Source organism: Talpa occidentalis, unplaced genomic scaffold (assembly GCF_014898055.3).
Source record: "Talpa occidentalis isolate TD23 unplaced genomic scaffold, MPIMG_talOcc4v2.1 talOcc4.9, whole genome shotgun sequence".
Classification (NCBI taxonomy): domain Eukaryota; kingdom Metazoa; phylum Chordata; class Mammalia; order Eulipotyphla; family Talpidae; genus Talpa; species Talpa occidentalis.
In genome coordinates this window covers 33,924,558-33,947,654 of record NW_023605305.1, presented here as the reverse complement: position 1 = coordinate 33,947,654, position 23,097 = coordinate 33,924,558, and the positions used below count along the sequence as shown (strand labels likewise).

The following is a 23,097-nucleotide window of genomic DNA, read 5'->3' as shown; positions in this document are numbered from 1 at the left end:
TGATGATAGGTGCTAAGCGTTAACTCTAAGTGTTTGTATTTATATTCTCTGACATGCCAAACTGATAAAAATACTACCAAATGCTGTTTATTGCAAGAAAAACAGTTTTTTTTTTGTTTTTTTTTTTTTTTTTTTGGCCAAGGAAGACAGTAAGAGGCACTCTTTTAATATTTAAAATTTACTCTTTAGGAACAAAATCATTCAACTATGCTTAATCTGATATTTTTTCCAATTATGTTGGAAAGCACTAACGAATGTATCACTTTTTTAACTTTGCTTTGTAACACATGAGTGCTTACCACTTGATATGCCATTTAAAGGATAATTAATGGATAAACTAAAAGGATAATTATTATGGAGTTTAATATAGCAGGCAAACTGCTCATTAATCCTTACAAGCATAGCTTCGTTATTATCATTTACTTAAAAAGATACCACAGGGAACTGGTATTTACCACCACATTAACTACATATTATATACCCACATTCTATGTTTCTGTAGGAATTTTGACTTATTTAAAAAACAAACTTCACTTAAAATATCAAATAGCAAGTCTTGTCAGCTAATCGATACTCTGGAAAATTAGACTTACAACCTTCACATTTTTTTCCTTCTAAGGGTTTCATATTCACATTAAAGCTTCCTTTAGGAAAAGTTAAGCAAACCTATAGCATATCAATTCAGTATACCATTAAATACACATTAAAAATTATAAATGTGATAAAAATATCTAGGAAAGGTTATACAAAATGATACTGATCAAGATTAAAGAGAGAATGCAAATGTAAATAATTGTATGTCAAATTCCTGCAATGTTATTTAAATAATCAATATTTATTTTTATTTATGCATACAAGAACTGGGATGTAGGTCAGAGGCGGGGTTGGTGAGAAGACTCACCAAAAACTTCTTATGGAACATTTGACATATAAAATTGGTTCTTAATAAATCTGGGATAATCATAATTTGCCCAACATTCATTTAAAGAATAATAATAATTTACCAAAGAGGAAATGCACCAAAATGTTAACATTATGTTGGGAGGCGAAAAAAGGGATTCGATGGTGATTTCATTTTTCCTTTCTATGTTTTTCTCATTTTCTATCATCAGGTTATATTAAAAAAATCCAAAACTTTAAAAAGAAAATAATATGCCACCAGTCCATTTGCCTTTTCTTTGTGGATGTATTATTGAGACAGAAAGGTTAAAATATATTTTCAGAGAATGCAGTAACAAATTTAATCCATACTTCTGAGTTGTTTCTTTTATTAATATTATCTTTTAAGGATATTTTAATATGAATATCTTGAGAATAGGAAAAATATAGATTTAGAATATTAATTGCCCTATAAGATTTGTTTGATGATGATGATTAAAATTATTGTGAGCAAGCAAAAGTCCCTCTTCAGGATATGTAACTCAAACAACTAACATCATCTGAAGCTGGCTATGAAGATAATAGGGATTATATCTAGTCAATTGATTTTATACTTCAGAAGTAAAGGTATGAGTGTTAACAAAAAAGGAGAGAGTAGAGCCTTTTCAATAGACAACTATTTATTTTTCCATCAATATCTAACAGCATAGTCCAACCCAGAATTTTTGCTTCAATGAGAAGGGTAAGAATTTTCAGTGGGAAAGAATCAGCATTCATTACATGACTTGTAATTAGCAGGCACTACACTATTCCTGTATATAAACTGTTTATTTTATTAACCTAACCATCTAAGGTGATAGAAATTATAACCCTATTTTACAGATAAAAAATAAAGTCTCAGAAATATTAAGGGGCTTGCCTAAGGTATACCACACTGCACAAGCAGTGAGTAACCAGCATGCACTAGGAGCCAGGTTTTTAACCCAGGCCTTGCTAGTTCCAAAGCCTGCACTCTTTCTACGTCATTGTCTCCCAGAATGCTTACAAATCCAAAATCCTTAAAGAAAAACCAGTTCGAAGAACTAGTTAAACAAAGAAAAACCACAACACTGAGACTATGAAAGTCCATTATGAAATCATGAAAGCCTAGTAATCACATTCTAACCAAGACATTACCTCTAATCCCAAGGCCTCTGAGAGTAATTTCTGGGCATTCTTCCTCAATGTCTCAGTCTTGGAGTCACTTCGGACTTCAATAGACGGCCTATCCAAATGTTTTTCAATGAAAGTTCTCCACTCAGTGTAAACCTCTCTGGCAAGACAAGCCACTTCTGCATCTGAATGTTGACGCATCTTGTTCACGGTGTGACCTGGAACAAGAGAAGAGAAACCAAAGGAAAGATTGTTGGCCTTCTGAAAAGAAAGGACAAGATGGACTGACATGTGGCACTTAGAAAGGCATTCACATACCTAGGATGTGAGGCTCCTTAGGTATGCAATGGCTCCTGAGCAAACGTAGATGCGCTTCTCAAAGGTTGAGATAATAGAATAATCATGGGGTAGAATCACTGGACTAGCCAATATAATCATAACATAGAAGCATTACCCAGATACTTAGAATAAGGTACCAACTCCTTATCCAAAAAAATTACAATAAAAGAATATGAATTATGCATTTATTTTATCTTTTCAGTATATATTACATTTCAGGACAACCAAATAGCCCCAGCTGGTGAGGGAATGTTCTTTATTCAGCTAAAAAATGTGAAAAGATTGACAGAAAAAATTTTGGCCCATCATGAAATAATTCATTCAGGTGACAATCATTAGTGGATGAATTCACTCCCTGAAAAGTTGATGGGGGAAATTTATAATGGAGGGGTGAGCTCTCCTCACCTGAACCCCTGATCAATTATAGCATCCCTAAGAGTGGGACTATCAGACAGAGGTAACACCTTATAGCACTACCAAGGAAGTAGTTTCGCACCCTCCCCACAAAGAAAAGATGAACCAAAATCCAACTAGTCATTCAAAGCTAACCTCCAGTTGATAGAAAACATGAGAACCAGAATACACATTATATATTAATAGTAGAGGTAAACAGACATGATTTCTTCTATATGCAATGGCATTTTTTAAACAGAATAGGGTTAGAATCTGCTAAAGATTAGAAAAGTCTTTTAAGTCCAAGTTACCAAATACGTGTGAATCAAATCCTAACTGAAACAAACCAAGTAGTAAAAGATGTTTTTTAAACAAGGAATATAAATATATACTAGGTATTAAATTATATCAAGGAAACAGTGTTGATTTTGTTAAGCATGATTAATGGTATTGTGGTTATATGGGAAAACATCCTTTTTTTAAAGAAATATATAAGCTGAAATGACAAAAGATCTGAGATTCTGCTTTAAAATACTTCAATAGCAGCACAAGGGCCTCCCAGTTGAGCGCAGCACTGTGAATCTGTCTGCAGCCTCTGCAGCGTGGGTTCGACTCCCAGTCGGCCAGGGAGATATCCACATGGCAAGGCAGACCTCTCCTGTATTGCCCACTGCTCCCCTCAGCAGTGTATTTCAGTCAGTCTGACAGTTCTGTTCCCCACTCTGTCTCTGGTGAATCCTCTCACCCTCCGGCACATCTGGCTAATACCCTGGTTCTTATATGCATGAATAAATAAATCTTTTTTAAAAATAGCAGCACAAAAACACAAAAAAGGAAAAGATGATGTAAGTGGGACAAAATCTTAAGTTATTAAAGCTAGGTGAAAGGTATATGGGAGTGTGTTATATTATTCCATTTTTTATTATGTTTGAGATATTTATAATAAAAATAGGAAAAATGAAGGATAATGATATATATGTGTTTTGGTAAAAATAAATATATATATATATATATAAATGTCAAAGAAATCAACAAAATCCTTAGTCAGGAAGTAGAAGAATGCAAGGTGTCATTTTTAAAAATCAGTTGCTCCCTTAGGGTAGCAATAACCAGTCAGAATACAAAGGGAAAAGTCCTGCTTAAACTAGTAAAAACTTTAAACCATTCAGCAACACATTAACAAGAGGCGGGGTGTGAGTGTGCCCAGGTGCTGTTTGTGTGTGTACCTACCTTTGGAACTGCCCCTTTTTCTCCATCCTTATTACCACTGCCCTTGCCATAGGGCATGTCACTCCAGAAGACTCCAAAAGCCCCCCATTCACCTATACACACTGGCCTCTCTGCCTGTTTGGAACCCCTCAATGCCATCTTCCATACTGCAGCCAAAGTGGTCTCCATTTAACTTTATTATTTTCTATTTAGGGAAAATTTTTCTAAAACAAATCTGGTCATTTCACCCCTCCACTTAACCTTTCAACTCTATGCCCACACAAGTCCCTTCATAATCTGCCACCATCCCATCTACTTTCTAGCTACATTTCCAGGTACTATTCCACTGTGTCCTATACAATAGCTCTGTGCATCTCCTAAAATGTTGCAATTATTTTTTCTTGTCTCTTTCTTTTGAACATATACTCCGGGGAACAATCTGTCTGACTGGAATACTTTTATTCCCTCTTCGTCTGGTTAACTTTCATACTGCCTTTAAAACTCAGTTCAGTAGTCCCCTCTTCCAGGAAGTCCTCCTCAATACTTTCAGCCTTGGTTGGTAGCCCTCTTCTCTGCTTCCTTAGCACTTTGTGCTTCTGTGTTGATCATAATAAGTATTATAATCACTTGTCATTATCTGATCAGTTATCTCTATTGCCCATCAAAAAAGCTCCTTAGGAGCAAGAACTGTGACATGTCATCTTCGTACCTTTAGGAGAGAGCCAGTGGTAGGAGGTAGGGATTGGAGAGAGTGGGTGTTCAGTAAAAGTTGGTGGAATTAGAGACCCATATGAAGAACAATATATATTTTTACTAAAATATACACCAGAAGATTTGAATTAAGGGAGAAAATGTACCATATTACATGACAGAAAGATTAGCATAAAGATGTCAAAACAGAAATGAATCTGTAGATTTAATATAATCTTAATCAAAAATCTCAACAGGCCATTTTTATTAGAATACATCTACATCTTTTCAGACGTCTTTCAGAAATAAAAGCAAGTAGGGGTATAATATACTATTTTGAAAATAAGGATTATGAGGTGTAACTTAAGACAGAAGATTATTACAAAGATATTATAAAGCAATGGTAATTAAAATTACATGGAACGGCACACAAAAAATAAGTGACCAGACCTAGGAAATAGAAAAATGAAGCTCATGAAGAGAAGTGGAAAAGGATTTAAATTTAGAAAAATGGTCAAAACATTTAGAAAAATTCTCAGATTAGGTGAACTGCACAGTCCAACACTTGCTTGGCTCATTTTCTCTCCATAGATATTGTAACGGTCTACTCTTTGTACAAGGTCCCATGCTTGGGAGACTGCCCTGCCTTTAGAGGCTCTGTGAAGATCAGCCCGGAGGTGAAAAGGAAGCGAAACTTTGAAAGGAAGACAAAGTCTTTAATTTCTCACTCTAACCAATTATTTATCAACAATTTTTGTTCAGCCTTTCTTCTGCCCGGGGAAAGGAGTTCATCAACACTCATGACACAGAAGGAGAGAGAGGAAGAGGAATGCGGAGCACTCATCAGAAATGTCTCAAGGTGTTTCTGAGTTGGCAAAGCTTAGTGAGGTACTTCTGAAACACACATCACTTCAACCTGAAGTCACTACTTGATACTTCCTTTTCTGAGCAGAGGTCTCCCTGTTTACGATTACTCATTCAGCGAAGAATTTTTTGTGTGCTGTTGGTCACTGATGCAGATGCTAAAAATACAATGATAAATGAGACAATGCAGGACCTCAGAGACCTAAATTTGGGGCATTTTAACACTTTTTACTGAGCATTTACTTTATGCCTGGTGTTGAGAGTAGAGAGATGATTAAGAGAATCCCTGGAATTAATCTATGCACACCCTGCCAAAGCATGCAAAGAAGATAGAAGTACAAAAAATATTTATGCCAGTACTATTCATGGTAGCAAAAAGCCAGAAACAATCCACATGTTCATCATCAAGGATCCAATTGTTAAATAAATTATAGTGTGTTCAAACAATGAATACTTTGGAGCCAATAAAGACAGCTCTACAGTAGCAACATGGAAAGAGATGACAACTCAGTTAAGTGAAAAGAGCAGGTTCTCAGAAGAGTATGCACAGTGTAACCCGATCTTATTTTTAAATTTCATCTGTGTGCACATATAAATGTAGTTGTTTATATGCAGTGAAAAAAGAGTTCTAGAAGAATTTATAATTCAATTATTAGTAGGGGTCTCTTCTGTGTAGTGGGCCTCTATGTATCTATGCAGTTCAGCTCACAATCTCCTGGGCTGCTCAACCTGTAATAAATCCTAACAGCTGGGCTGTGCTATAATAGAGGTATATTCAGTGTTTTGGAATAGAGATCCTTCCTGTCATGTGTTCCTCACCTGATCCTTTTCTGTCTCCAAGAATGACCCAGTTTTATATATGATAAATGAAGATGCAGAAGCCCCTCAGAATCCTTCTACTTGAATCCATGGACCTCCTCCAGCCGGATGTTATTTGATCCTGCTCTGGCATCAGATACTGCTGCCATCTTCCTTCTGAAATACTTTTTTCCACTGCTTTTTTGAGACACCACCTGTTTCCAGTTCTCCACTTCCTTCTCTCTCTCTTCTGCAGGTTGCACACCCTTTGCCTCATCTTTTAATCATCTGTGAACCTCAGTGGGGGTGCTGTGCTTGGCCTCTTCTCTTCTTTCTCCGCCTACCTTGCCTGAATAATCTTACCCATTCCTGAGGTCCAATGCCCACCTACAAGCAGATGACTCCCAACTAGGTATCTTAGCCCAAAGGCACTCATTAAGCACAAGGCCCAAATATCTGGTCCGGTGCTGGACATCTCAACCCATTTATTTTATAAGAATCCAGTCAACATTGCTAAAATGAAACTCAGGAGCAGCAGCCTCAGTCCCTACTCCTGTATTTGTTGCCACACAATACCACCACCATCCACTCATCATTTCAAGCTCATTAACATTTCTTCTCTCTTTTTCCTTTCTTTCTTAGTCTCTCTCCATCCTCACTGCTGCCCTGGTTCTGGTCCTCCTCAGCTCTCCATGGGTCTACTGCACTGATTTACTAATCTGGGTTTTCAGTGTGGCCTATTCCAATTCAGCCTCTACACCGAAGTCCAAATAACCCTTCAGAAACACAATTTGATGACATAACTTCCTTACCAAAAGCCATTTCTTGTTGATTTCTAAGCATAGCATTCAAGCTCTCCGTCATCAAGAACCTCTTCGGCCTTACCTCTCACCATGCCACCCCTTTTCCTCCTTTCTCTCACTCCAGTGCTCTTACCCTTTAATCTCCCCTCTAAATGGTAAACTTCTTGAGAACAAAATCCATACCTTATTCCAAGTCCTACTCCCAGTTCCCACCATGGTGTCTAGCACAGAACAAACAAAAAATGTTTGCTGAGCTGAATCAAACAAAGAGAAAGCCATTTACATTTAACTTCAAATTCGTTTTGTACTAACATTTGAATATGGATGTAGTTGATTGGGAAAATCACACAATTGCAAACAAAATAATAGAACTATACTGTAAAGAACCACATACAAAGGCAATGGGGAAATGAAAAGTTTCTAACTCTTATCCATTGCCAAGGATTCTTGATGCTTCCACTATAAATTTTATGGGAATTATCTCATTTAATTTTTATAATGAAAAACGAATTAAATAGTATTATTATATATCATTTTTACATATGAGGAACTGAAACTCAGTACCTCGCCTATGGCTTCACAGCAAGTGTGGAAGTCAGAAGCAGCCTGACTCATAGCTGTACCCTTAAGCCCTAATACCCGGTGCTTCTCTGTTAATAGGGACTGGCACACGGGAAGCATTCAGTGAAGCTCTTTTACAATGATGTTGTTCATCAACTTGGTATTCCCAAATCAGAAGAGCACATGCCCTGAGAGGATGTCAAAAGGCAGAGGGCTTCAACATGCAGGCCAGAGCAGTGGACCCACTCGCTCATGGCCTGCAGGGGGCAGTACATCCCACAGATATCCCCCAGAGGAGCTCCACCTAGACTGGTCAGGAGCCTCTGCCAACACCAGGAAACCATCCCAGCAGAGGCAGGAAGTAAGGCTGTCTTGGGGTCCAGTGGTTTGCAAGATTGTCAGCAAGAGGGAGGAGTATCCAAAGAAGAATGATGACAGGTAAGGCACTCCAGTTTGGGGCAGGAAAAGATGAGAGGGAGTCTATGGAACCCTCTTCTAGAAAAAACAAGGCAAAATCATAAATTTTAGATCACAATGGGAACTTCATGATAATAATGAAGTTAGCCACTGTTTTAAGTGTTTTACATACTTTTAACTAGTTTACTCCTCAGAACAACCCTATGAAGTAGGTGTTTTACCCCCACTTAACAAGTAGAGAGCCAAGGAATTAAGAGGTTAAGTAAATTCAAAGAAGAGAGCAAGTAAGAAGCCGGGCCAGGTTTCAGATGTAGGCAGTCTGATTCCAGAGCTCATGCTTTAACTCTATACTATCGCCTCTGCTGATCATACAGTCCTACCTCCTCCTGATTCAGATGAAAAAAATGAGGCTCCATGACCTTTCTCCAAGGTCACAAGTTGGTCAGTAGCTACATCAAGGAAGTTAATGATCTGCAAAAAGTCATTATTTGCTCCATGAAGTTTATGTTTTAAAGCAAGCAGTGCCACTGGCTGGTCTTATGATCTAGGTCAAGTCCCCTGGGCTTAAGGGTAGAGGGCTTCTGCATCCAGCACATCGTTAAGACAAATTCCCTGCAGGAAGCAGTCTTTCGATCATGTAACAAACATTACAAATACAGAGGTGCACCAGGCCCTGTGCTAGACACTGGGATAGCATGTTCATCAAGGGACAGCCCTGCTCTACAGCAGTTCCATGGAGAAGACACCGAAATAAAAACAAAGCCATCAGTATGCTATAGTTCCTGAGATAGTATTGAAAGGGGATCCCTAGGAAGGGCCAAAAGGACAGAGAAGTCAATTCATCTGGCAAAGGAAATCAGGGAATACCATGAAAGAGGCAATTCTTGTCATGAGTCTTGACAATGACTCACAGAGACAGGACTCACACAAAGAGCAGAGTGAACAGAACCTGATATAGTAGGGCATAACTTGAGGTTAGGGTAGGAAATATAATGGCACCCAAAGATATCCATGCCTTAATCCTCAGAGCACGTGAATATGCTACCTTATGTGAAGGGGCTTAGCAGATACAGTTACGGTTGAGGATCCTGAGATAGGGAGAATCACCTGGATGATCTAGGTAGGCCCAATCTAATTATATGAGTCCTTGAAAGTAGAAGGGGATCAGACAGATGAGGTATGAAAAGAATCTGACCCATCACTACTAATTCTGAAGATGGAAGAAGGGAGGCACTAGTCTAGGAATACAAGTGGCTTCTAGAAACTAGAAAAGGCAAGGAAACAGATTCTCCCCTAGAGTCTCCAGAAAAGAACATAAGCTCTGCCAACACCTTGATCTCAGCTCAATGAGACCCATAATGAACTTCTGATCTACAGAATTACAAAATAATAAATTGGTATTGTTTTCAGCCAATTTGTCAGGACAGTGTTCATAGTTCAGGATTGCTGAAGCAATGGGAATCTATGAAACAACTTGAGAATAGAAAGTTATTTGAAAGTCTTTCCCCTAACTTATTTTTTTTAAAGATTTATTTATTTACACATACAGGAACTGGGATGCAGGCCAAAGGGGGGGGGGACGGAGGTAAGAGGATTCACCAGAGACAGTGGGAAACAGAACAGGCAGATTGACAGTAGTACACTGCTGAGGGGAGCAGCAGTCAAAACAGGAGAGGTCTGCTGCGCCATGTGGGTAGCTCCCTGGCCGTGGGATCAAACTCGTGCTGCAGAGGCTGCGGACATCTTCACAGGTTGTGTCTTAACCCCTTGTGCCACCAGGGAGGCCCGTCTTTCCCCTAACTTATGCTGTGTCTGTGGGCAAGTTAAATAACATACATGTTCATTCACTCACTCACCAACTCATTTATTCATTCAACAAAATTTTTTTTTTAGCTTCACGTAGAAGATTATGTTTCATCTTGGTCTTCAAGGACAGAAAGAGTTTGCCACAGACAAAAGGTGCATCTCTAAGTTTCAGTAGGTGACATGACAAGGTATAAGAACATTTAGCTTTGTCACTTATTATTTGGTTTTCTTTTTTTTTTTTTTATAGAGGCATGTTTTATTTATTTGTTTGTTTGTTTGTTTATACATGCACTGGGTACAGTCAGAAGCGCAGGAGGGTGAGAGAATTCACCAGAGCCAGAGCAGGGAGCAGAGCAGGCAGAAGGACTGAAGTACACTGCTGAGGGGAGCAGTGGGCGGCAGGAGAGGTCTGCGCGCCATGCGGGACCCTCCTCCGGTGGCCGGGGAGCAGCCGGGGATCGAACCGGCGCCGCAGAGGCCGCGGGCAGCTTCGCAACCCAGCGCTCAACCGCTGCGCCACCGGGGAGGCCCTATTATTTGGTTTTCTGTCCTGGGCCAGTTACTTTAAGCTCTCCAAGCTTCAGTTTTCCCATTTGTCAAACAGGGAAAATAAAAACATTTACCTTCAGAATTGTTATACAGATCAAATGAGGTCATAGTTGTAAAAGCGTTTTGTAAATATAGGAGTATTGTTGTTGTTGTCAATCATAAATAAAAATAAGGCATCTCTGAAATCAGATCAATATAAATGATGTAAGACTCTCCCCAGACTATTCACATAGTATTGCAAAAGAGGAGATGCTTGCTCACCAGGTTGAGTGCAAGGCCAACCTGCACTGCTGCATCAGCCATTTACTAGGTACGCTTTACGCACTGGTTTCCTTTATAATAAAGGTGCCCAGGCTCAGAGGCCCCATGAAGTGCCAGGTCCAAAGGCTTTTGCTCTGCTGGCCCCCAAGTTTCCAGACCACTTGAGAACAGTGAGACCACTCCCCTCCTCTGCCTTTCAAAACCCTCCCCTCCATGGTCCACAAGACACTGTACTGCCTCAGCTCTCTTCTCCCCTCTCCAGTTACACTCCCTCTGCCTCTTCACCAGCTCCTCTTCCTCCTCCCACTTCCCCACCTTGGATCTTTACTCAGGTTCAACCCTTTAGCCTTTAATCTTTTCTTTTACTGAGAGAACTCATCCATTTAGGTGATTTTAGGCAAATGCTTCTAAGGCAAATGACTTCCAAATATATATTTTTAGTCTAAATCTCTCATCTGAGCCTCAATCCCACATCTTTAACTTCCTGCTAGACATTTCCACCTAAAAAGTTTACATCAAAGCAAAATGTTAGGGATGTTGACTAAAATGGAAATGCAAGGAGAAAACTCCCATTTGGGGTAAACAAGAAAAGGCACTAAAATCTGATTGAAAAGACGTGAGTTTGAGCAGATGGCAGAACCCATAGAAATGGTCCAATAAAATAAAGGCACATATGGCTGGGGCCCAGGGCACAATGGCAGTCTGCTAACCAGGAAACAGCACTGCCCCAGGAGAGCTGCACTCTCATCACAGCTCTGGTGCTAACTCACTATGTGGCCCTGGATAAGTCATTTCATCTCTCTGGGTCTCAGTGTCCTTGTTTATAAATTGACATAATGAAATGGATTTGATAAGAGTTATAACACTACAAGTTGTAGAACTCAGAAAAGATAACAAAAATTGTAAGTCTGCAACAGTCATCAAAGAACACAATTCACAAAAAGGATGAAGTCCCAACAAACACATAAAAGCCAACTGATTCTACGCAGCAAATAAAAACAAAATGCTATTTTTACCTATTAGTAAGATTACTGTCAAGAAAATGGCAAAAAAAATGTAAACTGAAACTTTTCTAAAAGTCTAAGATTGAAAACCAGATCAGGACAGGAGATGTATATACGAGAGTCATCTGAATTACGGCCTCAGTTAAGTTAGTGAAGTGGACAGACTCAGACTAAAATAGCAGTAAAAGACTAAGGTATGAACTTTATGGAAAAGCAATTCCTGTTAGGGACAGAGGACAAGGACTGAAGAAAACGAAAGGTAAGAAACATGGATACAGAAAGCTAGAAAGAGCCATGGAGAAAACCTTATTTGGGTGCTTGTCATTTTTATTCATCTAATGACGATATCTGGAGCTGCTGCTAAATGCCACACCAATGCTTGCAATGCACTAATGAGTAAATAGCATGGTCCTGCTGGCACAGAGCTACTGTTTAGTACATGAAATAATTAAATAAGTAATCACAGCCCAGATAATGGCCACAAAAGAAATACACGTTTAAAAAGCAGATACAGAATTGGCAGCAAGTTCAGTGTCATTTATATTGACAGAAAAGAGAATAATCAATGGTCTCAAATTCATGGTTCTGGGAAGATGAGAACTGAGACAAGATTATTGGATTTGGATAGAGTGCAATCACTTGTGACCTAAGAGAGAGGAATAGTGGTAGTGGGAGAAACCAGCATGGAAAGGGTTTAATGAAGGAGTAGGATGGACAGAAATGGGGAGTTGTGATTACTAATAGTTTTTAAAAGCATTGGCTATAAAAGGAAGAGGAAAAACAAGGCAGGAGAGAAAAGGGGAAAAGATATTTTAATGTTGGGTGTCTGAAGGCAGAGAGGACCAGTGGAGAGGATATAGGTGGCAACAAAGTGAGTGGCATCTTGACATTCTCACTCTCCCTCACCCCCACAATCAATCCTTGCTAAATTCCAGCCATTCTTTGTGATAAGGTCTCTCTATAAACCTGTCAAACCTCTTTACAAGCTCATCAGGTTAGATTCAAATGGCTCTTATTTAAAAAATAGGAACTGGGCCTTCCTTGGTGGCGCAGTGGTTGAGCGCTGGGCTGCGAAGCTGCCTGAAGCCTCTGCAGCGCCGGTTCAATTCCTGGCCACCAGCGAGGGTCCTACATGGCGCGACAGACCTCTCCTGCAGCGCCCGCTGCTCCCCTCAGCAGTGTACTTCGTTAGTCTGCCTGTTCTGTTCCCCACTCTGGCTCTGGTGAATTCGCTCACCCTCCCACGCTTCTGACTGTGCCCAGTGCTTGTAAATAAATATTTTTTAAAAAATAAAAAATTAGAATTTTCTTCAATCCCATATTCCCTCTCTGATACTGCTGTGTCTCTCTTTCAATACCAAACTTTTTGAAAGAGGTTCTTTCCTTATCACTTCCTTCACTTCTCAAGCTTGTGTCCCTAACTGTGCCCTTGAAACTGTCCTTACCAAAATAATAAATGACCATCTCTGCAGAATCCAATGTGCAATTTTTGGACTTAGCTCATTTGCCCATTTGAGAACAAAGGACACTGCTGACCAATCTCCCTGGCTCCCCCTTAGAAACACTGCTTCCCATTTCCTAACAGCATCCTCTCCCATTTCCTTTGTTTCTCTCATCACACCTGCTCACTCTCCTTCTACAAGTCTCTTACACATTGGTGTGCTTCGGGATTTCAGACTTGACTCTTGTTTTTTTCTTAAATACTCTATACCTGGGCAGGCTTTTCTATTTCCATTGCCTCAATTTCTAACTATATGTTGATGATGACTCCCAAGTATATATTCACTGTCTTTCCTTAGCGTCAACTTCGTACATCCACTATTATGTTAGATATTTCCTCTTGGATGTTCTACAGTATGTCTAAAACTGAACTTATTAATTTCCTACCCCCAAACCTGCTATTTCCTATCTTAAGAGTTGTACTATCTTCCACCTACTTGCCCACATAAGAAATTTGTGCCTCAACCATCACTCCTTTATCTTCATTCCCAAAATCCAATCGATTTCTAGATCCTTTAGATTTTATTCCATTTATATATCTTGATTTGAGCCATGCTTCTCTATCCCCATGACTACTACTCCATCCAGGCCATCCTCATTTCTCAGGCAGATATTTTAGTAGCTTCCTAATTGGGCTTCCTTCCTCAAGGTTTGTTTCTCTCCAACACTTTGCCTTCATAAAAGTCAGTTTTCGGGGCCTCCCCCACGGCGTAGCAGGTTGAGCACAGCACTGTGAAGCTGTCCACAGCCTCTGTGCTGCCAGTTCCATTCCTGCGATTCCCGCGATTCCCACCTGACCAGCGGGGGAGATTCCCACATGCCAGGCAGACCTCTCCTGTCTCGCCTGCTGCTCCCCTCAGTAGTGTATTTTGGTCCTTCTGCCTGTTCTGCTCCCTGCTTTGTCTCTGGTGATTCTCTCACCCTCCCGTGCCTCTGGCCTGTACCCCAGTGCTTATATAAATACATAAATCTTTAAAAAAAAAAAAAAGTCAGTTTTTTCTAAAATGCAAATGTGAGTAGGGCATTCCTCCATTCAAAACTCTTTAATAATAACCATTTATTTTCTTTAGGATCTAGACTTTATGGTGAACTAAGCTACACTTTCACTGCAGTACAACTAGATTACAAATAAAATTCACCTCTTTCCCTCCTCCATAAAGAAAGACTGAAGAGAAAGGCTTAAGGAAGGATGAGCTTTAAAAGCAATACTGTTGAAATAATTAGCTTTGGCCAGTGATGAAGTGGGAGAGCTAATCCTGGTCCTCTCATACTGAGCCAGGATCCTTGAGAGGAGTGTAAAAGTATTCCTGATCAAAAATGGCCCTTGACTACTGGCAGAGACAAAAAAGGAAACTAATCCCCTCTAAGGGAAATTTCTCCAATCAAGTCCACAAAATTCCCATAGAATGAAATAAAGTAATGAGTCCACAATGTACTAGCAAGCACATCGGAAAGCAAACACCACAAGAGTCAGCATAAACAATAAAGACAAATAACAATTCCCAAGGACTATAAATATTAGGATGAAGAACACAGAAAAACTACACACTATATGCTCAAGGAAATAAAAGGCACAAATCACAAGAATGCATAAATATTTAAGAGACAGATTTAGGAGGTAAAAAGGAAACATAAAAATGAAAGAGTGCTGAAAATAAAGAAGTTAACAAATGGGTTAAATAGCAGATTAGAATCCGCTAAAGAGAGAATTAGTGACTTGGAGGATATATATCTGAAAAAACTGCCCTGAATTCTGCAAGAAACAGGAGATAAAAACAAGACAGACAAGTTAAGGGTTATTGACAATGAAAGGTCTAACACATTTCTAATTATAAAATCCCAGAAGGAAAGAATAGAGAATATGAAAGGTGCTTTTGAAGAGATAATGTCTGTAAAAGTTCTACAAATGAAACTAATTCTGCAGGTTTAGGAAGTAAAATATATCTAGTTTTTAAAAAAAAGAAATATATGTTGTGGTAGCCAGTTTACAAGATAGCCCCCAGTGACCCCTCACCCCTTGGCAATCACAACCCTTGTGTAGTTGCCTCCCAAATTGTACCAGGTTGGTCTGTGGACTGATAGAATATGACAAAAGTGATGATGTGTCACTTCTAAGATTAGGTTATAAAAGTCCCTGGCTTCAATATTGGTTATTTTTTCTTGATAACTTCTTCTAGAGAAAGTCAGCTGCCAGATGAACAGCCCAAAGGAGAGGTCCATGTGATAAGGAATTTGAAGCCTCCTGCTAGCAATTCCATGAGTGAGCCACTTTGAGCAGATTTTCAAGCCCTCATCAAGCTTTAAGATAACTGCAGTCCCAGCCAATAGTTTGAATGCAACCTCTTAAGAGACCATGAGTCAGAACCTCCCAGATTCTTGATCCTCAAAAAAAAAAACAAAAAAAAAAAACTGGTAATATAATAAATACTTGAGCTATTAAATTTTGGAGTAATTTTTACACAGGGATAGATAACTCATATACATGCTAAGACCAAATTGTTTTCAATGGCTTCCAAAGAGCTATCTCCATCTGGTCCAGACACTCCCTCCAGCTTATTCCATACACTGAGCTTCTTTTAGCTTCTGGAATGTATCATGTTTTATTCCACTTCTATCCCTCTATACCACTCACATGATGCATATCCTGCCTGATATATTCTTCAACACCTTCTTCTCTACTTCTGAATTATATACTCCTTTGACTAACTTGTCCCCATCATCAGAGCACTCATCACATCGTATGATACTCTTATTAAATTGTCTGTCCTTCCATTTGACTGTCCACTCCAAAAAATAGGGGCAGTATCTGTCTCCTTCATTATTATGCCATCACAGTTCCAACACAAAGATGTACTCAATAAATATTTGTCCCTGATAGCCCACAGGATAGGACAGGCAGGAGGTTAAGGGTGGAAGAATGTAAATATTCTCCACAATGATCTAAATAAATTTTCAGCCTAGCAACTGATGTAACTACAAAAGAACCAAGAAACCTCTATACTCCATTCAACTTCAGATTTAACGAAGGCTTTGGGTAGGGTCAAGACTAAAAAGTTGGATGGTTTCCAGCTCCTCCTAAGTCAAGTTCTCCTGTTGTGGTTTCATTATGATCCTTGAATTGAAATCTCTAAACATCAGACACACCCATTCTTGAAAGCACACTCCTAAATGTACTCAAAGAACAAATAGAAATGATTTTAAAAAACTATCAACTGTCCTATATTTGAGGACAATTCCAACCTATTATGTTGATATTTAAGATTTGATCATATCTGGTATTTGGGGTGTGTGCCTAAGTATGAACATGTACATACACATATGAACGTATATATACATGTCATAAAATATTAATCACTAGTACCCTCTACTGGTAGAAATACCTTATCCGTTCATATGAATGGTCTTATTGCCCTCTAGTGACTACAACCTATAAAGAAAAAATCCAGCAGCAGATGGGAAAGTCTCCTTGGCTATAATGATAGGGTTTTATGTTCTTTAAGCATCTAATTTTCTCAGATTCTGGTTTATATTACAGGGGTGCAACTCTCAAGACTCTTGGGGGTCCTCTGGGGGATTTCACACAGCTCTTGCCAGCTGTTAGCGCCAGTCTGAAGCTGCTCTCTCTCCTGCTTCTCATGAACAAGAGGTCAAGGGGAGGCAGAGAAGGCAATGGCTGCGCTAGTGAGGGCAAGAACAGCAGCTGTGAATGACTACCCTGGACTCCCTGGGGAGTTGGGAGCAGCTTGAGGAACACATGTTGGCCCTCCCTCGCATATTATTCACAGTTGTGTACTGTACTAAAATGGCAATTCAACACAGTCCCTGACTTACCTTTTAAATATCTCCAATGCTATAATAAATGATGTAGTGGCAATGTTACATCATTTTGCTTTTATAAACCACACTTTGCAAGTTATTTCTACTCATCACAGAAAAGCCAAGTCTCTTTCAAAATTTAACTGAAATGTTGCCTCTTCTAGGAAGCCTTTTCTGAATTCCCCAGATGTAAGTAACTACTCTGTCCTTTGTGCCAGCATATACCTTTTCAAAATGGTATCCATGACATTATCTATATGCCTTTATTTATAATCTATCGTATTTTACTGTCTCCATTTGTCTGCATGCTTATTCTCCACCAAACCCTAAGTTCCTTGGGGTCACAAATCAAGGCTCATCCACTTCTGCACACTCAGAATCAAACACAAAAGATCCAGAGATCATTCCAGTCACTAGTCCAGGAGGTAAGTAAGCATTTAGAAACTTTCATAACAATCTGAGAGTAATTCTACATCTATTGAAACTAATTATTTTTAAAAAGTGGGGCTTTAGGGCCTCCCCTGGTGGTGCAGCGGTTGAGCGCTGGGCTGCAAGGCTCAACAGCGCCGGTTCATTCCCCGGCCGCCGGCGAGGGACCCACAAAAAAAAAAAAAAAAAAAAAAGTGGGGCTTGTATTTTGTATATTTTAATTTCATTTTCTGATAATGTTATTAGACATTATAAAAGTATTGGTTTACAACCAATAGAGAATTTTTAAACAATGGTCCTTTACTACAGATACCTTGAGAAGCACTGATATAATCATTTTGAGGGAGTGAGGAAAAGATGAAAAAAGACAAAATAAAAGCATTTTCCATAAAATTCATAAGGAACATACCTATCCTTGTTGACCTTAACACTTCCCGAGAGGGTAGTTTCTTCTTCAATTCTTGTAAGACTTCAACTAGATTCTCTTTGGTTTGATCAGGAAGCTCCAGCATAGCTTTCCATCTTTTTATGTCTTCTACAACCACAACTCTCTGGGAAAAAGAAAAGTCATTTGGAAAATGGAGCATTTTCATTAGAAAGACATCTGCCTTCACCTGAGCTAATGGGACTCCCATTGACATATGAATTATTGATTATGACCTGAACCAAAGCAATGCGTGTGACGGCCCCAAATGATGGGTAATTGCTTAAAAGCAGGTCCTGCTTACTGCAAATCAGGAAGAGAGTTACATCTATTAGGAAAAGTGCAAGTTTTAATCTTACCATGTCAGATACCACTGGGCACTTAAGCAGTGAGAGGCAATAAGAAGGAGAAGAAAAGAAAAATGATGCTGGGGTGAATCAACCCTGTAGCTCACTTGAGTGTCTTACTCTACAGGCAAGAACAGAGAGCAGAGAAGTCATAAAGATATTTATTTCAACAATTAAAAGCACACTTCAACAGCTCCCTACTTCCTAGGTGATAAAATACAAACCCTCTCTTGTTTGAAGAATTTTGAAAAACTTTAAAAAGGTACCGAATAACTCTATTTGTAATGAAGAAAGTTAACATTTTGCCTTTTCACATAAAACATTATAAAGTTAAGTCTCCTTTCACCCTTCACCCAACTCATTCCCCTCCTTTCATTCCTAGAAGAAACTAGCAGCATCTCCTTGGCTATAGTGATAGTGTTTTATGTTCTTTGAGGATTTTGGAGGATATGATATCTTAAGCTTATCTGCATCTTTCCATTAAGTGTAAAACATTAACAATTAAGGAATCTGGATGAAGGGGGTGGAGAAGTACTTTGTTCTGTGTTGCAACTCGTCTATAATTCTGCAATTATTTCAACTAAGGATTTCTTTAAAAAGTAAGCTGGGAGACAAAACAATAAAGTTGCTTTTATAATTACAAAAAATATCCTGACTTGGATATTATTTCCTGGGGGGAGGTGGGCCCACTCAGGGAACTGAAGGAAGCACTGGAGGCTTCTGACAATGTTGTTTCTTGATCTGGGTAGTAGTGACACAAGTGCGTTCACTTTGTGAGAATCTGTCAAGAGGTATACTAACGATTTGTCCACTTTTCTATATACATGACAAACAAAAAGGAACCCCAAAAACCTCTCTACTCTGGCTGAGGTCTACTTCTAGGCTGGTGAGCCATGGTAGGAAGAGGATTTGATTCCTCTATTTCCTCATCTTTGCTTTTCCTCCTCCCCCACCAGCCTGTTTGCTTTGGTCTCTGACCCTCCTGAGTATGAAATTGGGAAAAAGGGAGGGAAAGGGATGAGAAAAGCCTCACTTTCTGTTATGATACCATGCTAATCAGCCTTTTGTGCTCTCTGAATTTGGCAGATATTTAAAGCTGACTCTCGTACGAGGTGTTTTGTGGCTCGTTGGAGAGCTCCATTGTTGAGCTCTCACCTGCAGTGCCTATAATGTTGGCAATGCTTCCTAAGTCTCCAATTTTTGGCAACCCACTTCACACAGACTCTGTTGGGGTCCCACTGCCTTTCCAAGGATCCTTATGAATCTAGCCCCTTTAATTATACTCTAGGCCAGCCAGCATTTTCACCACTATGCCCATAGTTTCGCCCTGTATAATTCTATAGGTAACAGTCTTCCCAGAACAGTCATTTTTCTTCCTTCTGTGACTAGTAGGCCACCCTCTCTGATTTAAAATTTCTCAGGCACAGGTTTGATCTTTGTGTCCACCACTCTAGGACTTGAAGGCAAGTTCTCCAAGTGAACATACCACAAGCCCTCCTTCTTTATCCAAAGGAATTCTCTCTCCTCATTCCTTTAACTTCAACTGTCTTGACAACCTAAGGGGTTCAGGATTCCAGAATTGGCCTTCATGCACTGTCTTTACAAAGTTCTGTGTAGATGACCTAGAAAATCATTTGTGAACATCATTTGATGCCTGTTGCTTTGTTCTCGGCCTTGAGGGGTCTTAGCCAAAATTGACACAAAGTCCTTTTCCACTATCCATCAGAATATAAAATAGTACTATTAGTATTAAATGATATGAAAAATAAATAAATGAGGACAGATAAGGGATGCTATCATTAATAGAAAAAGGTAAATATAATTTCATTCTGAAACTTTTTTTTTCACTAACATATTGTCTTGATTTATCCATACAGATACATATAAATCCACTTAAATATATTTTAATAGCATTAAATAGCTTTCCAGTGTTTTTATATACAAATGTCTTAGAATTTTAAAGTCAATTCCCCTAATGAATATTTAGGAATTTCCCCCTTCATATTTTTCCTATTATAAACACTGCTTCAATGAACTTGATGAATATGTCCATTTACTTTCAAGCAGATGAATACACAGTTTCAAATTTTACTTGAAACTTGACTTTCAAGTTTTCTGGGTAACTATGCTTTAAATAGCCTAGATCTATTTTATTTTGTTCCCCAATACCCACTGAATCCGAGACTCTCTCTCTTTTAATAGGCAATTTTCATTCATTTGTATTTATTATGATTACTGATATAAACTCAACATTCTTCCTCTTTTTCCCCACTTCTTTCTTATCTTCTATTTAACAACCTGAGTTTTCTTTAATCCCATTTTTCTTTATGGTTTGGAAGCTGTATATTCGATTTCTATTATTTCAATATTTACCCTACAATTTTTAAAATGTATGTTTAATGACATCTATACCAGTATCCTCCTTAAAAGTCTCTACTTCAGAAACTCCTATTAGAAATAGACATGACTTCTTTCTTTCTCCTTCATATCTCTTAACATTTCTATTTCTCTTTCTTTCTCTAGGATGCATTCTAAATTATTTCCTCAGATTTTGCCTTCAATTCACTATCTCTAGCTATGGCTTGTCTACTTTTAACCCGTTTAATAATGTTTCTGTGTCAATACATATATTTTTTTCATTGGACAAGTTCTGCTTTTGTTTTTTTTTCCTTTACCTCTATCTGCCTTCTTTTCATACTATCCCATTCTTTTGTTATAGTTTCTATTTCTTTAATTCTGTGAAATTTAAAACATATTTAAAGTCCCTTTCATCGTTTTCTTATCTCCAATTCTTGAAGTTTAAGTTCTATTCCTTATCTGTTCATTTTCCCTCCCAGTAATTTATTTTCCTATACAGTTTATAATTTTTTAACATAGTTCATCTTTAATGGAGATTATTTTCCATTGGAGTCCTGTGGGCCCTACATTGTTAGGTATCTTAATAGGGAAATCTCATATTTATCTTTGCCAAGTTTGATCTTTGGCTTTACCTGGTTCTGGACCATTTTTATTTTAATTTTTTTCAGTTTTGCAGATAGTATGACTGTAAACTATATATCTAACTACACAGAAATAAGTGAGAGATTCTAATTTATTATCGTCAACTCTTTCTACCCCAAACCACAAAAAGGTCACAACTTTCATGCTGTTTCCTTGGAATAGTGGATAGAATTTTTCTAGTTCATTTTCCACAAACACAGTAGCCCTGCTTTGGCTCTCAGCTACATCTGGGGGTATTAGCCTGAAGCCTTATCTGCTGTCCCCCTACTGGCCCTAGAACCCCCAACCCCTAAGCATTATATCTAGTTTCTATAGAACCAGTCAGCTTCAGCCCCCATTTAGAGCTCTGGGTTTGAGTTTCCTCTGTCTTCCTGGCACCCGCAGATTTTTTTCTCTGTGGTGGTGATTTTTATTCATTAGTTCTTCATGGCTGGAATAAGGTTAAGTATTCCATATCAGAACACCCCAGCATTTAAAACTACAAAAGACCAAATTCTTCAGCATGGCATAAAGGTCTTACACAACTTGGCTCCTAACATCTTTTTCAACTTTATCATTTGCTCCAGATACACAAAACTATTTGACGCCACCTAAATGAATTATAGTATTTCACGGTGTATTCAACTACAGATAAACATTTATTTTTTAAGACTCTCTTCAAGCATCACCTCCTCTATGAAGTCTTTTTTGCCATTCTCCTACCACATTTTTCCTCACTCCATTTTGAATGCTTGGGAATCTGCACAGATTTCTATTACCACATCTATGCTTTCTGCATGTACTAATCTATAGGTTATCTTCCCCAATAGACTATGAGCAACTTGAGAGCTGAAACAATTTATGCATCTCTATCCCTAGTATAATTGAAGAAAGCTATTTCCATCCCCACAAACTAAGTAGTTTTTAGTACTACAGCTTTCAAATCTGAAATTTTAGGACAGAAATAGAAAAATATAAGAGACAGTCCAGAGAGAAGAATTCCGTATGCATCGAAGAATGTTTCCTTATTTCTATCCAAATATGGGCCCCAAAAGACATTGTAAGTCCTTATCAGAATGATTTACAGTAACAAGGGAAGTGGACACAAAATACTAACAGGAAAGTTACAATGAGTAATGGAAGGAAGAAGTGCTCTCCAAAATGCCATCTGGTCTAACAGTGTGGATGGCTGAAATATCAGGTTTGAAAAAACCAATTAGGGAAAATGATTACTTCCTAGGTGATAAGGAGACTTAAACTTCATAATGTTTTACGTGAAATGGTAAAATGTCTTTTCCATTATAAATAGAATTACTCAGTACCGTTTTACGTGTTTGAAGTTTTTAAAGATTCTTCAAATGAGAGGGTCTGAATTTTAAGTCTCCTTATACCTAATCTGAGTCCAGTAAGCCTATGGAATATCTGGAAGAGGAGTTCATCTGAGTGTAAGTCAAGTACTCAGAATGCCACACTGCTCTCATGGTCCTCCGCTTATTTTCTCTTGCCCCAGATCCTACTCTCACCTTCAGAGAACTAGGCTAGAGGTACAAGTTTGGCAGTCGTCAACAGAGAAAGTCTAAGTTAAATAAGGTCACAATGGTTAAAAACATAAAATGAGACAAACTTCAGGGGGCACAAACATTAGGAGTCTATTGGAGGAAAGAGAGGAACCAGTATAGGAAACGGAGCAGAAAAAAAGAAATGTAGGAGAGGTTCAAGAAGCAGGCTTTTAAATTTTGTTTTTAGTGAAATAATAATTACTTTACCATTAATTGGGTACCTGTGTTCACTTATTCATTGCTGGTTATATATCCTGTATCTATTCCTTGCATCTTACTTGCTAACATAAGTCAGACTGAACTCATAGGTTATAAAAA

The 23,097-nt window shown here is 38.6% G+C and overlaps 1 protein-coding gene across 1 annotated transcript in view; it reads right to left on the bottom strand.

The window, feature by feature from the left end:
* TCEANC2 (transcription elongation factor A N-terminal and central domain containing 2) overlaps window positions 1-23,097 on the bottom strand; it is a 30,219-nt gene that overhangs the window by 5,794 nt on the left and 1,328 nt on the right. Inside the window, exons 3-4 of the mRNA XM_037498183.2 lie at window positions 17,880-18,021; window positions 2,056-2,249 (exon numbers count right to left, since the gene is read on the bottom strand). Coding sequence (XP_037354080.1) covers window positions 2,056-2,249; window positions 17,880-18,021 — 336 coding nt within the window. The remainder of the gene's footprint in view (window positions 1-2,055; window positions 2,250-17,879; window positions 18,022-23,097) is intronic.